The sequence below is a fragment of the Triplophysa dalaica genome, chromosome 20, assembly GCF_015846415.1.
Source record: "Triplophysa dalaica isolate WHDGS20190420 chromosome 20, ASM1584641v1, whole genome shotgun sequence".
NCBI classification, from domain to species: Eukaryota; Metazoa; Chordata; class Actinopteri; order Cypriniformes; family Nemacheilidae; genus Triplophysa; species Triplophysa dalaica.
The window spans coordinates 5650286-5667724 of record NC_079561.1 but is presented as its reverse complement, the minus strand read 5'-3'; the positions used below and the strand labels follow the sequence as shown (position 1 = coordinate 5667724).

At 37.7% G+C, this 17439-nt stretch overlaps 2 protein-coding genes across 6 annotated transcripts; both read left to right on the top strand.

The window, feature by feature from the left end:
* The first annotated feature begins 2001 nt into the window (after window positions 1-2001).
* On the top strand, window positions 2002-9866 carry ttll10 (tubulin tyrosine ligase-like family, member 10). Of its 3 annotated transcripts, XM_056733668.1 has the most exons (13): window positions 2002-2174; window positions 2437-2462; window positions 2540-2828; window positions 3405-3504; window positions 3754-3872; window positions 3955-4075; window positions 4376-4452; window positions 4539-4725; window positions 5348-5519; window positions 5608-5748; window positions 6408-6524; window positions 7559-7652; window positions 7903-9263. In XM_056733668.1, exons 3-13 carry the CDS (start codon window positions 2570-2572, stop codon window positions 8601-8603), a joined length of 2088 nt encoding a protein of 695 aa, XP_056589646.1. In that variant the 5' UTR covers window positions 2002-2174; window positions 2437-2462; window positions 2540-2569; the 3' UTR covers window positions 8604-9263. The 3 variants fall into 3 exon arrangements, with proteins under 3 accessions (XP_056589646.1, XP_056589647.1, XP_056589645.1); XM_056733669.1 differs by lacking the exons at window positions 2002-2174; window positions 2437-2462 and having other exon boundaries at window positions 2491-2828; window positions 7903-7992; window positions 8095-9866; XM_056733667.1 differs by lacking the exons at window positions 2002-2174; window positions 2437-2462 and having other exon boundaries at window positions 2491-2828; window positions 7903-9266.
* Window positions 9867-10506: 640 nt separating this feature from the next.
* Window positions 10507-17203, top strand: LOC130409617 (pleckstrin homology domain-containing family N member 1). 3 transcript variants are annotated; one of them, XM_056733671.1, is made up of 12 exons: window positions 10507-10894; window positions 12234-12333; window positions 12938-12985; window positions 13128-13271; window positions 13394-13480; window positions 13625-13706; window positions 13793-13929; window positions 14044-14190; window positions 14263-14364; window positions 14789-14864; window positions 16163-16239; window positions 16416-17203. In XM_056733671.1, the coding sequence occupies exons 1-12, from the start codon at window positions 10806-10808 to the stop codon at window positions 16482-16484; spliced, it is 1158 nt and encodes a 385-aa protein (XP_056589649.1). In that variant the 5' UTR covers window positions 10507-10805; the 3' UTR covers window positions 16485-17203. The 3 variants fall into 3 exon arrangements, with proteins under 3 accessions (XP_056589649.1, XP_056589648.1, XP_056589650.1); XM_056733670.1 differs by having other exon boundaries at window positions 12935-12985; XM_056733672.1 differs by lacking the exon at window positions 12938-12985.
* The last annotated feature ends 236 nt before the right edge of the window (window positions 17204-17439 follow it).

The following is a 17439-nucleotide window of genomic DNA, read 5'->3' as shown; positions in this document are numbered from 1 at the left end:
TTGTTACCTGATCAGTTTCTGTAACAATTCTGTGTATTTATTTTAAAAAAATAAAGCCCAATACGTTTATGCACATGTTTGGTATTCATTTTTCTTGATTTGGGATAGCGACAACCACCAGAAAATTCTCAACCGTTGGTTGTCTCTGATGCAGTTACACACACACATACTCAAGCAGATGGTGAGCCAGGGGAGTTACATGGCTGTAAAACAAACCTGCTTTCTTTGTCCACCTACACACACTCTGTACACAACGTCTATCAGATTGCAACCTGTTGGCAAGGTGTGGCTGAAACTGGTTATGTACAACAAGCCACAAAAAACATGAAGCCACTAGAGTGGGAGCCTGTGGCCTCGATCCAACTGACATGACACGAATTATGTATACGTGTGATGCAAAATTTACATGTTTTAATTTTCACAAAGATAAAATGTGTATTAGTAGTTCTTGGTGATAAAAGCATCAGTATTGCTTTTGCTCATAATAATGGTTAATGGTTTGAAAAAAAATTGGAAAAGGAAAAGAACGCTGGTCCTTTTTTTCAGTTTTTAACACAGCACAAATGTTTGACCAAAATACCACCAACAGATAATTTATGATCAAGTTAAATGAGTATCTTAAAGATTTAATTATATTTTAAAAATGAATCTGGAAGTATATGTTTATAAGGGTCCCAGAATTTACCTTGTTTTTTATAGTAACCCTATACGGACAAACTGTTCTTAAGCGCATTTGTTAATACATTGTCTTCTTCGGCAAAGAAGTGAAAATGTGCCGACATCTTAGCACTGTGTCAGCCACCGTAGTGCTTTGAAAGGGGGGTGGAGTTAGCCATTGGTTGATTACTAGATGCTGCTAAATTTCATAGACGTGACCCTTAAGTCATTATTTTAACATTTTATAATGAACATAATGTCCTTTTTCTACAGTACTTGAATTTGCATTAAAATAAACTTTAGAAAAGTGTGAAAAAAACTAAACGGTTAAAAAGTGGCAGAGTGAGATTACAGTTAACTGCCATTAGTCTCTAGGTGTGTCTTTGTTATGAAAAGCATTTTCACACTTTTCTGGGAGACACCCAGGTAACATGTAAAAATGTTTACACTGTATGTACTGTAAATTGTTGTATATACTGTACACCAATATGGTAACCATTGACTTGGACACAAAACCAATGCAAGTCAATGGGTACCGCTGATGTTTTCCGTTACCAACATTCTTAAAATATCTTATTTCTGTTCTGCAGAAGAAAGAAATTCATTCAGGTTAAAAATGACAAGAGAGTCATGACTGAAGCTCTTTATGAAGCAAAACTGAAGGAGATTTGGGAGATTTGGGAAACAAAAGGTTTATGGACAATTAGAATGTAAACAAGAGCATGTCCTGTCAAAGTCTGTTTGGAGTCCCTTTATTATGACGGTAATTGCATAGAGACAGGTGTGTTTGGGTTAGATATTTGTGTGCTTTATCAAGGGGTTGTTTGATGCTTTATCATGACAACACAATTGTTTGTGCACCAGCCCAAACCAGTACCATCACATGTACATCACAAATACAGAGCCCTCCACTGCACGCCTCTATACACGTCATGCAATAAACTCATTGATGTCTTTGTAGGACATTCACCCTTTTTGAAATTAGGATTATTCATGGTTTAGAATAATATAAAAGGGGGGGAAACAATGGAGTTGGCTTTGTTTTGTTTCAACCCATGTTAGATCAGATTTCCCCACGGCTTATATCATTTTACACCTATTTGCACACAATGGCTTAAGAGAGAGATAGAAAGCAGCACAATTCATTGGGTTTGAAAATCCGTTCTCGTATTACTATAATGCCAAAGCGCTAATCTGGAGGACAATTAATAATAAAAGACGTTAAGCCCACAAGGTCGGTTGTAAACACTGGGAATCATTTCCTGGAGTTATTGTTTTGTTCACCCGACCGCTTGAAGCTGTTTCTAAGACACCTGTTTCCAAAGCAACAAGAAGTTGTTTACATTGGCCTGGTTCGTTTGGTCAGCGTAGATTTAACATGCTCCAAGAGTCCAAGTACATCGATTGACTTAGAAAATGTTACTGTCACAACATCTACATGCACGGCCAGTTTTGAAGTTTCCAAGGGAGACCTATTGACCGTTGAAGAAAAAGCAGTGATCTCCAAAATCTACACTGTAAGTGTTATAGAAAGTTTATTCCATTTTATGCAGATGACAAGCTAAGCTAGGCTAATACCCTGCAAAAATGTAAAACATTATTTTTCCTTGTTTAAATATTAACGTCTGGATCTTTCTACATGTTGTTGTTGTTCTCAGCTTATGGTTGTGCATTTTCAAAATTGTATTGATTCAAATATCTTGCAACATGCACTCTATATTGTACATATAAAACAATTTCAAGGTTATTTTTCACGCGCTTGACCTCTTTTTATTGCAGTCACAACAATAAATTCAAGTTAAAAAGTAACCACACCAATGTTGAGAGAGGCCAGTCAGGCACTGTTGCAAATCTAATGGAAAGTCCTGTTTCATCTGCGCAGATCCATGCCGGTTGCTGGGGAGTGACGGTGATGTCATTAGTGAGCTTTGTAGAGCCCCATCCGCCCGGAGAAGAGCAAGATGCTGGACGGAGACCGGACCAACAACATGTCCTGCAATTGACGGAGGATCAGGAACGATCAAATGAGAAGGAGATGGACGACACGTTAAATGCTGAGGGTGAAGTGAATAAAGATGAACATCAGAAGGAGAACAAGGAGGTATGGAGAAAAGGGGCCACTCAGAAGATACACAGACGTCGTTTGAAACAGCCGGATGGAACCCTGGCAGGTGGGTTGGCAGCCAGGTATCACAAGTGTGTGTCTGTTGTAGCTTTAGCTATACGTTCTCTTAACATTGACCCAGTCCGTCGGAAACAAATATACTACTGGCTAGTTTAAAAAAGGGGGACAGTCTGTTTTATATGCCCCGCCCACTTCCTGTTTCAATAGAAAATGTATCAGAAAATGTATCGGTTCTTAATGTGTCTTCATGTGTGTTAAAGACAGAGGCTCTCTTGTGGATAATATAGAAATAGACAAACAAGACAACAGGGTATGTGGTGATGTCTGGTGGGGTTGTAGGTCAGGAAGAGGAGGTGAGATTAGTTAAACTCTTGTGGGATCAGATGTCTACCACTTCTGCACCTCTGACCTATACTCCCAGCAAACACATCATATCATAAATGATCCTACAGCGCATTAGATGTTCTTATCTGGGATCATTTGTACATTTTACTCTATGTAAATTATGTATGACTCCTTAAATAATTTTAATAACGTACAGTCTATATATTACTTGTATATATTATAAATGTGTATGTGTGTGTGTGTGTGCGGGTGCGTGCATATGTGTTTAAATGACCAGCGAGTGTCTCATTTGTTGAGCGGGACAGACACAGGCGTCTTGAAGAGCCCCGAGGTCCTGGACCCTTCTTCTTTTTTGGAGGGAACAATGGGGCCTCCATGTGAGTGTGTTTAGGAGGACGTTTTTAATGTATAGTGTAGAGAAACTAATATTTTTAAGGTTTTAAAGTTCATGATCTACAGAGATTATTTGTTATATGTAATCTTTTCCGAAATCTTGCCCTGAAGTCTGAGGGGTTGATGAGAGCTTATATAACTAAAGCTTGTATAACATACATTTATGAAAATGTCAGATTTGAGCGTTTATCAAAACTTTTTACACACGGCATCTATCCTTATCACATATTTAGAGTTGTTTCATATTGTGAGAGTCGAGGCTGGCAGCGTATATATGATAAGAACAGACTGGACTACAAACTGAAGTGGTGTGAAACCAAGTCACCTGCTACCTACTACAACTTCAAAACAGGTGATTTACATTTTCTTACTCCGTCAAGGTTATAATTGAGAAGAAAAAATACTCAATACCTTGTCTGTTGATGTTTATACAGGTGGCCAGTTGCTTTACCAGATACCCAATAATAAAGTCCTGACCACTAAGATAGGTCTGCTGAACAGCCTACGAGAGTATGAGAGAGTCAGTAGCAAAGTCAACTATGGGCGTGTAAACAGGTAAAAAACTAGCTGTCGGTTTGATAGTAACAGGGGCAACATAGTGAATAATAGAGAATAAAATATTTCATTGCATAATTTGAGTATTAGTCATATTGGATACCCATAAAGGAAATAAAAGAGAGAGACCCACAGAGATGGATCAGTTGGGTGTGTATTTGGGGGGCACTGGTCAAATGAACCAGTACAATCTCACTGAAATGTATTACTTTTGTAAAATTTGATACTAAACTTACTACAGACTGCTTAATATTGAATGGTTTTGTTTACTTCCTTCTCAAATCTGTTTACACAACACAGGAGAATGAAGATAGAGGATTTTTTCCCTGTCACTTACCGTATGGATGTGAAAGATGAGAGAGATGTCTTCTTTAATGGTACAGTATGACGACAGGTCTGCGGCGTCATTTTAAGAGTTTTCTTTCAGCATTTGATACATTAAACACGATTACATCTGTGTTAGGTGTATGCAATGACAAAGGCAGCATGTGGATCTGCAAGCCAACAGGCCTTAACCAGGGACGTGGTATATTTTTAATGAGGACACCAGAAGAAATAGCAGCATTCAGAGAAAGACTGCAGGGCACAATGGAACAACAGACAAACAAGAGGTCACCTCTCAGTTTACCACAAGCACGGATTGTTCAACAGTGGGTAAAGTTGAACATTTCAAAATGTCACACGTTGTTTTTATTTCAAAAATATATCGACATTACAAAAAGATGTGGAAATGTATCATGAAATGATATACAATTTTGAGATCATGTGACCAGGTCATGGTTAGTTTTTCTATTAAGAGATATTCTCTTTTTCATTACTGCAGTGTAGTATACATTAAAATAGGCAGATAGTGCACAAAATATAGCAAGCATGAACATGTTATAAGTTAAAATCAACACAATATACACTGAAAACTATTTTACAAGGTGCTTAATTTATTTGTATTCATTCAAATTTTAACGATATCTGGTAAAAAAAATACATAGTTTTTACACAATCTACCAGCAAATCGTTACTTTTTTAGGTGAATAATTAATGTTCAATTGTAACATTCATACATTTTAATAGGTTTTGCTTTCACACCAGTGATGGTTTAAGGCTTCAATATTTTTCAAATACTTTTAATATTTTCAAATACTTTCAATATTCCTGAATTTTTCTAATACTTTCAACACCGTACAACTTCACCCATATTACACCACAATATATTTTTATAACAAGCATCTTTATACCTATACAGGTCAATGTTACATGTTCTTCTGATTTTACAAGGTATATCCTGAAGCCCTTGCTACTTCAGGGGAGGAAATTTGATGTGCGGTCGTACTTTCTGATTGCTTGTACTTCACCATACGTGGTGTTTTTTCGCCATGGTTACGTCCGATTGACATGTAACCATTACGACCCCAATTCAGACAACATCACAGCTCACCTTACCAATCAAGTAGGTTACTTACGGTATTTTATTTCCCTTATTATTGTGTGCATAGCTTTTCACTGGGTGTAAGATAACACCAGATTTGTTTTTTTAGTACATGCAGAAAAAGAATCCTCTCTACAGTCTACTAAAGGAAGAGACGGTGTGGTCAATGGAGCACTTTAATACCTACATCAATGAGACATACATGGTGCCTAAGGGTCTGCCTAAAGATTGGGCTCTGGGTCCTTTTGCTGTAAGTTTTGTGTATATACTTTGGCTTTGTGATATAAGAAAGATGAATGTAGAAGCGCATCTGTCCTAAGTTAGTGGGGTGATGTATATGCAACCACAGTTTTATTTATAGTAGACAACATGTAGATTTATATTGAAAGGATGAAGGTGTACTGTGGTCATGGTTTCAACATGTGATAAAAGCTCATAAAATACACTAAGAAACTTAAGTTATTATTAAAGCAATACAGAAATTAAAATTCTGTTATGAACTACACCCCCCCCAAGTTGTTCCAAAACTGTACACATTTTTTTGTTCAGTTGAACACAAACCAATATATTTGGAAAAATGCAACAGACATTTCTGGGACAGACAAATGGTAGTCAAAGGTGCTCCAGAACGGTTTGTTTTCCTAAATTCTTGGAAATATTTCATTTTGTGTTCAACAACAATTCTTCCTACTATGGGAGTCAATGATGTCCCAGAAATGTAAGTTGCGAACATTTTCCAAATATCTTTCTTTGCGTTCATCAGAACAAAGAAATGTATACAGATTTGGAACAACATGAGGGCAAGTAAATGATGACAGAATGTTTCTTTTTGGGTGTAGTATCCCTTTAACTAACCAAATGTATAACTCTTTGATTAATCTTGTAATTAAATTGTGTTGTCTTTTACAGAAAAGGATGGAGCAAATTATTATGCACTGTTTTCAGGCTGTAAAACCAAAACTGGACTGCAGACTCGGTTTCTTTGACCTATTTGGTTGTGACTTCTTGATTGATGAGAATTTCAAGGTGAGACACAAAAGCTCCAAGAACAAAGATTGTGTCAACGCCAAATTTCCAAAACAAATGTATCAAAGCATGTCAAAGCCATGAAGGCATGTGGTTCTGAACAATTTAAAAGGCTCAAAAATCTTAAACAAAGGGTATACAGTGGCTTCAAAAACGAATACCGTGAAGGCCAAATTTCGAAAATGAATGTATATAGCCTATCAAAGCATGTCAAAACCATGAAGGCCTTACACGTGGTCCTGAGAAATTAAAAAGGCTCAAAAATCTAAAAATTACACAGCTTGGATTTCCCACTAATATAGTGAACAAACGTGTGTGTTTGTGTGTGCGCGCTAACCGAATTGTTGCCCTGAAAGGCTTAACACAGGAGATTATTTTCAGAAATATCCATGAATAAGAAGCATTACAAACATAAAGTCTTAATTTATCTGTACTGTAATCTCCTTAGTTTCTTCAAGACAATTATGATTTTCTTATGCTGTCATGGTTCTCTGAAAACATGATATTCAGAAGCCTGTGGTCCCTCTATGGAGCATCCGAAATTCCTGCCAAGCTGTTGCTAGGCAACACGCCTACTTTCAGCATAAACACGCGGTCCCCGGGCCTGCCGGATTCTGGTCTCCAGGTTACTGGATCATTATGGATGTACATGTAACAACAATATATACTGAATGAAATTACAGAGCATGTATGTAATAATATGCTTGATTTAATGTTATATGAGTGGATTAGACGCCAAGAGAACCTCAGTGGTTTTAGCATAATATACTTTAAAGAATGCCAAAAGGATATTTTTCACTGTGGTCTTTACACTTATCAAAAATATTTGGCACGTTATGGTGTATTTAGTTGGCAAGAAGTTAAAACGAACAGAACACTTGTAATAAGGCATGGGTGCCCTCTACTGGTTATAGTTTGTAAATACTTTTTGTGTTGTTAATTTGTCACACAAGGCAAAGATACAACATATATTTACAGTAGTCATTGTAATTGAGATATCAGTTTGTGATTGTGATGTATATTTGTTTTGGCAGATCTGGTTGCTAGAGATGAACTCTAACCCTGCCCTGCATACTAACTGTGAAGTATTGAAAGAAGTTATTCCCAGCACAGTCACCGAGACCCTCGGTGAGTTATTTGATTCAATAGTAAATAGCTCAAAATATATTATATATGTTGTCTGGCGTATACATAGATAGGCAGGTTGAATCACAATCAATCTCATTTACATCAGGTTTACACACACAATTTAATTCCTTCTTAAGAAATGTACTTCTTAATTCCACCACTACAGAAATGAATAAATAATGTGATACTAAAACGAGGTGTGACAACACTTATCTGCAGATGTGACACAGTGGCTTCCTTCCTTTTTTAGACCTGGCTTTGGAAATCTTCAAGAAGTGTTGCTGTGGGCAGAAGCTGTTGCCCTTAAACAATCAACGAGACTTTGTATTGCTGTATGATGGTGAGTCTATGGCCATGAAAAAGCAAATACAGAAAACCTCAGGGTCAGTCGCAAGATTTAACCCAAATAACACTTGCAAAACATACAAATCTACTCTCATAGCAACACCAGCATGGAAATCAACCAATATGGGCGGCAAGTGTCCCATTAGTGGTATCACGACAGAACCTCCAGCCAAACGTCTTGCAACTTCTACTGTGTCTGTTTGGTCCAATACCAGCCCACTTTCACAACAGCCCATAGAGTTACCATACAGACCTTTAGGTGGAGCTGCCGTGACGAAGAAGGCTCGGATCCCCAGAACTCAAGAAACGAATCAGCTCCGACCCCACCAGCCCAAACCTGCTCGTGCTCGTGTGGAGCTGCACCTCAGCAAGTGCACCTGGCACGAGCCAGTGACTTCCAACCTCAATGTTCCTCCACACGTGCTGCCTGTGAGAAGTGCTATCAGGTCTCTGTCTACACCATCCCTCAGCAAAGCCTCTACACAAGGAGTTGGAGCTCAAAGCATGCTGATAGACAACAGGGACCATATAAGCTGCAACCTGAAGACATCCAAAATTCATTTTGCTCATGTGGACAAAAGGGAGCCCAAAGAAAAGGATGGATGATGAAAAGATGACAAACTGAGATTCTGACCAGGTTTTCGCAGAAGACTCTACATCTGACCTACAGTAACCCACCCTCTGCTTATGACTAATATGCTGTTCCTCATCAACATCATTGTTTCGATAAATTGCCACATGGTGTTTTGAAAGTAGGCTTTTTTAAGATCCCTTTTCGATGTTTACATTTTTATTTACGCAATAAGGTCTGTGGGTTCTGGCTATTGTCAATGCTGCGTTGGAGACAAACCTCTTGTCAAACGCAATGGCACATTAAAAAGCACCAAAATGCAAAAGAGTAATTGAATTCATGTATTAAAAGTAGAGAGCAGACTTTGTTTCATATCATTTCGTCTTGTGGTAAAAAAAGAAGTACATTTTATGTTCTCACATATGTTAGCGCCTCGCCAATCTGTACTTGAAGCATCTTGCGTGAGGTCATTGATCTTGAGGTCTTGCTGTCGCCGTGTTTATCGATTTGATAGCCGAGCTAAGAGGTCAGATGTCCAACTTCATACAGACTTATTTTCGAATTTGAAGTCTTGCAATAGTCACGGCTAAATGCTGGAATACACTACAAGACTTAAGCTCAGATTTTGCCCAGATTTTCAGTCTGGACTTGTTGCAGAAAGTCTTCGCTAGTCTGCAGGTTTTATTGCATATTGTGTGATGCCCTGTTTTTCTCTGCAAACTTTCAAAAAGTCTGCAAGTGTGTGATGTCTAGTTTTTTTCGTCTGTTCAGATTTTAAAAGTTGTGTAGTGTATTCCAGCCGTAAGGCGCAGAGTGTCTGCACACATTTCAGTTATGACTGAATTCACAATAGTGAAAAGAATGTCTGATTTAGGGCTGTCACCATATCCAAATTTTTTAAGGAATACTGTCGGTCAGATTCATCTTTAACAATAGAAAAGTTAATGGATTCAATAGTTGAAATGCGAATCTACTGGTATGTGATGGATTAAACCGGTGGGGTGTTATCTGCCATATTAATCCTATTGGAATAATTCCCAAAGCTATAAAGCTATCAACCACATCTCTGGCAACATTCAAAAAACTACTTAAACCCCATCTCTTCTGTGAATATTTGACAAAAAAAGAATAATAATAATAACCCTTTTTCTCTCAACAGGTTTTTGTTGAAAGCAGTAACTTTGTATTGGCACCTATTGTATCATTGCTCCTGTATGACATATCGCGTATTGCTCCCTTAACTCTTTGAAAGTCACTTTTGATAAAAGCATCTGCTAAATGACTAAATGTTATGAAAAAAGCTAGTGGTATTTTAATAAAATAGTTCATTTTTTCAGCAGGGGTGACTGACAATTCTCAGGATATTACAGTCTGATTCCTTTTTAGTTTAATAATTAAATGTCATTCATGACAATATAAAGAACCTTTTGAAAATAACATTAATTGCATATCTTAAACTGCACAAGAACTTTTGGATGTGGTGTTTCTGATGAGATCTTTGAGCCATAATGATATAACATGATAATTTTGATCTTTTTGACTGGCATTAAGTTCAAAGCAGCACAGCTTTTCTTCTTTGGAATTGTTGCTGCGACCACAAAGCCCTCCTTCTTCTCCATCTGTGGTAGATGCGACAAAACAAACATTAGACTGCACCCTCACACTGTTCAACATTGTCTCGTGTTCAGGTGCAGTTTGTTGTTGTGACTATGTGCATGTCTGAAGTGTGGTAACTTCACAAGGTGTAATCATCTTAAATAGGATTTGCTTTATCAATCCTTCTCTGCATCTCAGTTGAAACCCAAACGTTCTATTTCTTTCAGTCTAGATCACTCGTGAGGTGAAACTGTCTAATAGCAAAGGAAGTTGCGTTGGCCGCTGCTGCGTCATCGCCTCACCACTTTACCAGCAACAGGAAGAAATACTGCAGAAGCATATTTGTGTCAGTTTAACTGCTGTATTTCATTTGCTCTTGTTCGCGTGCACCCAAGGTGTCTTGTTTTCTCTTCTCTAACAAAGAAAGACGGACAGCTCAACTTCTCCAGATCTATCTGTGTATGATTGTCAACCTTGTTGCCTGCTTACACCCCAGTGGCTGGTGGGGTTTGTGTGGGGGTGAATGAATCTCAGGGGCAGATGGCCCTCAGCGTGTAGTTTAGAAAAGAAGCCATTAGGCTGGTGTATATGGGAGACTGGACAACCAAGCAAAACAGAAGTAAGGTGAAGCGACCAGAACTATGGGATGCTGCAGCGTGACCCAGAGGCACATGGGAACTGATGAAGTGGGGCCTGATGAGATTGAATTGATGGAAGTCAACAATGCTGGGTAAGAGTTTGACTGCAACCGTGGTTGTTTCTTGTTTTTTTTTATATAGACTCATGACTGCATATAGACATAATACTTCCTTCGATCTCAACGTTAGATAATATTTGACAAGTATTTAGGTTTGTGGTTGCTAATAATCACATAAATCTTAAAATAAAAGTGATTTTTATGATTTTATGGACTCAGATTTTGCATTTGACTGAGGTTGCTGGAATTCATGTTTAACAAGGGATGTTATTTACAGAAGTTTCCTAAGTGACGGTTTTAGTTTCAGCCAAGGAGTGCAATACGTGTTTTTCTCAAAGTCTAGTCATGTTTCCTGTAGCTCAGTGGTATGAGCGTGGTACTAACAATGCCAATGCCATGGTCATGAGTTCGATACCAGGAATTGTACGTAGTTAAGAAACTAATGTATAGTGTGATGCAATGTAAATCACTTTGGATAAACGCATCCGATCAATGAAATGTTTTCTCATCTACATTTCTGCCAGTCTCAAAATGTATGAAAATGCAAATTGATAAGGTCTGATGAAACCGCACGACACTTCCTGCGCACGTTTAGGCTTCATAACGAAAGAGGTTTTTTCCATGGATGGGCGGCGTTCACGATGCCACAGATCTCATTAGAACCTCTCGTTCAACAAATGAGGCAGAACTAATGCAGCTAGTGTAGCTAATTAAAGGAGTGAAGTGTGTTTGAACAGTCTGCTGTCTTACTCCGGGCTGGAAGCCTCAATCCTCTCATTAAGAGACTGTGGGGATTACAGTGGGAGTTAATCAGAGCTCATGGGCTTTATGTGTCCGAACCAACAGAGGAGCTGGATCAGAGGCCAGTTCAATCTGCAGAAATAAAAACGTCTGGTTGAAAAATATAAATACACAACGTGTTCATGTGCAATGCTGAAAAGTCAGTGTGTTTGAAGTAAAAGGAAGATGTATTTATTATATAGGAAACTCATTGATGTTTTTATAGGAATTATGAAGGGAGTTAAGAAATGCAGGTCAGATGGTGAGTGTCTGTCATTTAGTTCCTACTGTAAGCTGCTTATGTCTGGGCACTCCCCCCAGCAATCTGGGTGGCTAGATGGAGAACGAGAGACTGTGGGGGTTTGTGCATGAAATACAAAACGTTGGGGAGTGAACCTCAGATGACGGGCCAGTTGTGCATTGTTACAGACATTGTTTACTGTGTAGAGCAAAAATGTTTAATCTTCTAGCGAGTTCTAGAGAGTGCGTGAACCATCATATGGAAACATCCATGACCAAAATTTCACTCACTTGAGGGCCGAACAATTTGCATTGCAATTAATAAAGTGATTTGACATTGTCGGCTGTTTAGGCTGTGGAGTCTTTCTGAAAGCAGGCTGCAGGTTTCCATAAGAAATGATACAGATGAAGGTCATCGTCGCTGTCCTTCTGTGAAGCACCCGACGCAGGAGGTAAGTCAGTACACAGGAAGTGGCAAAGGGGGTGCCTGTTTCCAAAATTATACAGTATGTGAAAGGCAGAAGAATCAAAAGCGGGTATAAAAACAAAAGCAACGCATCATACAGATTTTATTATACGGATGAACTTTTCTGTCCCTAATATAACTATTCTGTGTTTAAGATCGTAATTACTGTTTCTCTTTAATTACTTTTTAAAGAGCTAGTTTGGGCCTGTCTTTTTTTATTACCCTATGCAATAAATGTATAAATCATTTTGTATCAGAACTTTACTTTTAACAATTTAGAAACTGGCACAATTACAAAACAGCTGCAAAATATTTAACATAAACGTAGATGATTGCATTCTCTGCATTCACTTTAAAAACTGTTGTGCTAATACAGTACGTCCTTTCTGCATCTGAACTCTGTACATCTCTCTTTCTAGGACAACACAATTTGTTACTTTTAACTCAACATCATGTTATCCCTTCACGATGTGTCAAAATTCCATAGAACAAGATGATTTGTTATTGACTGACACTTCTTTTTTTAACTGTTTTAAGTAAACTTTTTTTCAACTTTATTGTATCTCTGCATCTGTGTTTCTTGCAAGAAGTCAGATCCTGTATGTGCACAAGAGCTGAAACAGCCCTCCAATTCACAAGTATGTGTGTTTGTTCAGCTTCACCGTATGGTCGACATAGAACTAAACTATAACATCAAACTGTGCATTTGTCAGAATTACAAACGCCACATAGCAAGCGTGATTATCTACTATTTGATGATGTTTGTTGGTTGTTTCTCAGTTGGTGCTTTGGGGATGGACAAAAGATGAGCTGCATCATAGACTGTACACTAAACCAATCAGAGAATGGGAAGGGCGGGCACCGCACACCTATGGAGACATTATCTATTCCTCTTCTGTGTATTTACACAGTGGATACACAAAGGTCACAATTTACAAACATTGTTCAACATAGTTTCTGCGATCTCTGCCAACTATATGTGAACTTTTTAGTGAACTGTAACTTACACTTATGAATGACATACGCTTTATGATTTTTACTTACAGGCTATGAGTGAAAGATATCTGGTTTTATTTTCCTTCCATTTGTTAATTCTGGCTTTGGACAGCTCTGATCATGATTTTATTTATGAGGTAAGACTCGCTCTGTGAGTAATAAACTCATCAGTTTCAATAGGTAATATGTATACACAGAAATGAAAACTAATGTTTAATGACACGAGCTTCACCCCAAGCTTTCATTTCCCCATGCTGACATATCAGTGTGTCTCCTGACAGGGCATTCTTCCTCTTTCTGCCATTGAGGTGCATCTGATATCTCAGCAGGACCCCGGCTCACCACATATGTTTGAGATTAGGGGTAAGAGTCTATGTTGTATAGTCGATATTGTCCCCTTGTGAGACATAACACTTTCACGGTTCTCTCATTTATAATGTTCTTTACAGGACCTATGGTGGACCCAAAGATCTTTATTTGTCCTAGTGCTGCAGAAACCAAAAATTGGATGCAGAACATTGAGGACCGGAGACACAAAAGCATGAGGCAGCAGCTGAGCCCCTCCCACAGTGCTCTTTCATATCTGGTACATTTTATTCTGACTTTCTAAATCCATCACCATTTGGGTCAAATGTGAACCATACAAGCACAATACAGCAACTGAGTGCTAAATATATTTCAATTTTCGTCTCGACTCCAGATGCCTTGTAATGAGAGCTGGAAGAGGGAGGAGCTTAAAAGATACTTACTGCGGTCTCCAATCTTGCAATGGGAAGGGACTCCCATTCAACACATGGGCTCTCCAAAATATATTTCACTGGTGCACATCAGCAGCGTATACTCAAAGGTCAGATACTGCTGGGTTAGACTGTAGCTGAGATGATTCAGAACTGTACTAAACAGATGTTTCATACAACAGGAACGCGTCCTGAAAGGACCTCAGGAACGTCTGCTGATGCTGTTTCCATTTGACCTGCTCATTCTGTCTGTTGACTGTCACCGTGTCCGTGTGAAATACGAGGTTAGATGTTTTTTTTATGAATAAATAGTGACAGACTGATATTGCTGTAAATCTACAGCAGCAAGTTCTCTAAATTTCCAAACTTATCACCAGTGGCTCAAGCCGGAACCATACATGAGCATTTTTGCACAATGCACTACACAAGTGCAAAATGGTTCAGTTCTAAATACATTTTAGCTCTTTTGCAAACATAGTAGCTTACGAAACAAGAAATAAACAGTTAAGTCCACTGAAGGGCAATTTGGAAAGAATTTTGGAAGAAATGAAATTCAACTTGCTGATTCCAATCAGATTGTAAATGGTTTGTGTTTTTTTTATAAGCCTCGACTTTTATTTGATAATCAATTTAAAAGTCTGCTACAGTATTTACTGTTTATTTATGTGCTAGTATGTAACTGAGTTGTGTCATGGTCTTGTGCTGAAGGGTCGGTTACCACTAAGAAGCATCAAGGCGATGGAGAGGTCTGCTCTACCTGGCAGACTGGAATTTGTACTCAAAGGTACGTAGCAGTATCAACACCTTTTCATCTGTCTAGCATCTCAACATAATACCGAACTTCAGAGTTTCCATAATAAATGGTCAAAAATATAAGCATTTAACTCTTTATTTAGTTTATGTTTAATTATTTATTAAAACGGTCACTTTTAAACATGCACTATGATGATGGTTTAGTAGGGGGCGTTTCAAACTTTATGATTACGAAGGACCCCCAAATACGATGAAGCTTTTGTCAGGGACCACCTTCCCAAAATAAATATTTGTCTATATATATTTATGAATAAAGAAGCATTTAAAAGATTAAAAGCAAGTGTGGTGTTATAAAGAAATCATATCGCTAAATCATTGGCCAATATTAGATTACTAATGTTAGATAAACCTGAAAAGAAAGTTTTTATTCTAATGCATTTGTACTGTACCAACATTCAAAATAAAAGTAATTTACAGACATAAAGTTGTTTAAGCTTTTCAACGCATACTGTCTTACAATCCCCATAAAGGGGACAGTAGTGAACACTAGAGAGATATGAAACAAATATAAACAATTCTAACAATATGAATGAAGCAAGACAGGAGAGATAAACACTATGTGAAAAAAAACCCGGTGGTTTAGTTGGCATCTTTAGCGAAACCCACTCATTGGGCCCTATGATTTTTAACAAAGATGTTGTCCACAACTACAATAGCGAGTGATACAAGTAGTGACAAAGCAGCCCTAAAGAACTAACTTAAGAGGTTTATATGAGAGAAATGTTTATATGACGACTGCTGACGTCTGTTGTTCTGTGGTCTTCAATAAGACTACATTACATGACTGTGTGCAAAATCTGTAGAAGTCTTAAACAGTCTGAGATTTTTGGATGTGTTATTTCTTATCATTGGGCTAGAGTTTGCTGAAAGGATGACCATTAACCATAAGAAAACTACAAACACAAGGATACATTACATCTGAGTGGCCTGTTAAGAGTCAGAAATCAAGTGATCTGTTGCAGTCATAGAGAATCTTATGACTCACCTTCACCAAACAGCCATATGATAAACACACTCAGACTGGCTTACCACTGTTCCTCTTACAGCATGTTATTTTATCTAACTGCAAAAATGGCAGTACTGCAAAGTTATGAAGATGACTTTTATTTGACAGAAATTGGTGCACTAGACTAGAATATGTGCAGTTTATCAAGTAGGCCCCCATAGATCCATTAGACCGTTTCTGACAGAATTCTAGCCACACAACAGTTTGAAAAAGTTATCTAAACGTGTGCAATCTTTGCTTATCTGGTGTATTGTGTTTCTCAGGTGAACTGATTGAGCCTCTTCTAGTCTCTTGTTCTCACCCTGAGGATTATCAAAGCTGGATCTTCCAGTTGCAACAGGTATAACTTTATACAGCAGCAGCCTTTTACAGTAGATTCTATTTGATTTATATATTGAATAATAGTGTACAAATCAAACTAAAACAGTATGATTTTAGTAGATTTAAATACTGGCAAAAAAATCATTGCTGGTACAGTAGATTTTAAGTTTACATGCTGTTTTCCATCCCTCACAGCCTGATAAAGTGACAGATTCGTTGCCACATCACACCCCTCCTCTCATACCGAAAAAGCGCAGAAGCTGAGGAAAATGTGAAGAATGGGAAATTGATGCGTTTTTGACGCATCAAAAACGCTCCTATTATTCATTGACAGACAATTGTGTACTACTGTGTATTGCGAATTTCAGAACAGTTTGTGAGAATTGCAGAAAGATCTTTTATAGTTAGAAAACTGTTCAGATACTTCTGTTAGAGAATATTTAATACAGTAGTAAGCTACTTCATGTACTGAATGAGTACATACCTCAGACATGCACACATACTGTAAGTAAAAAGCATTGTATGAAATTAATGCAGAATGTTGAAGTGTGATGTAATAAATGACTTGAATTAGAAACGCATGCCTGGGCTAGGAGGGCTCTCTTATATATCACCTGCAGCATCTTTTTACATCTCCTGGAAACTATTGAAGGTTCTTCAAGGTAGATCTTCCAACACCTCTTTAAGGAGTTGAAATAAAAAGTGACATTTACTGTTCAACAGCATCTTTGAAATATCTGTGATTTGCTTCCAATGTGCCAATTGTAAGATTTTAGGTTCACTGTGAAGATGTTCAGAGCCTAGGACTAACGTGTTGTACTCAATTTTCTGCACAGCTTTTTTTTGTAAAAACAAAGCACGCAATGCTGTATTAATATGAAGGAATTTACACATTTTTACTTCTGTTTCACCTGTGTTTTAAATTTTGCATTGCGTTGTGTATTCATAGAAATATCTGTAAAATAACACACTGTGAAAATTACCACTATATTTTCTGTTGTTTTTTTTACAGTTGAACCTTTGTTTTTAACCTTGTTTTGAGTTCTGTTGGCGGTGACAGGTTTATATTTGTGTATAATAGGGAATGTCCTTACTGTAGTCTGTAAGCATGAACTTTTTTCTCTTCTCTATTTTTCATTTTTCCATTACAGTGCTGTAAAGTAGTCAATGTGTTATTTAAGACATCCAGTATGGTCAGCTTAATTTTACAATTAAACTA

Excerpts from the sequence above, each read along its gene's own strand:
- ttll10 (XM_056733667.1), top strand. The coding sequence starts at position 2,513 with ATGGAAAGTCCTGTTTCATCTGCGCAGATCCATGCCGGTTGCTGGGGA. Across the intron at positions 3,873-3,954 it reads CTACTACAACTTCAAAACAG|GTGGCCAGTTGCTTTACCAG; the intron begins GTGATTTACATT and ends ATGTTTATACAG. Across the intron at positions 5,520-5,607 it reads CAGCTCACCTTACCAATCAA|TACATGCAGAAAAAGAATCC; the intron begins GTAGGTTACTTA and ends TTGTTTTTTTAG.
- LOC130409617 (XM_056733670.1), top strand. The coding sequence starts at position 10,806 with ATGGGATGCTGCAGCGTGACCCAGAGGCACATGGGAACTGATGAAGTG. Across the intron at positions 10,895-12,233 it reads ATGGAAGTCAACAATGCTGG|GCTGTGGAGTCTTTCTGAAA; the intron begins GTAAGAGTTTGA and ends TCGGCTGTTTAG. Across the intron at positions 14,865-16,162 it reads ACTGGAATTTGTACTCAAAG|GTGAACTGATTGAGCCTCTT; the intron begins GTACGTAGCAGT and ends TGTGTTTCTCAG.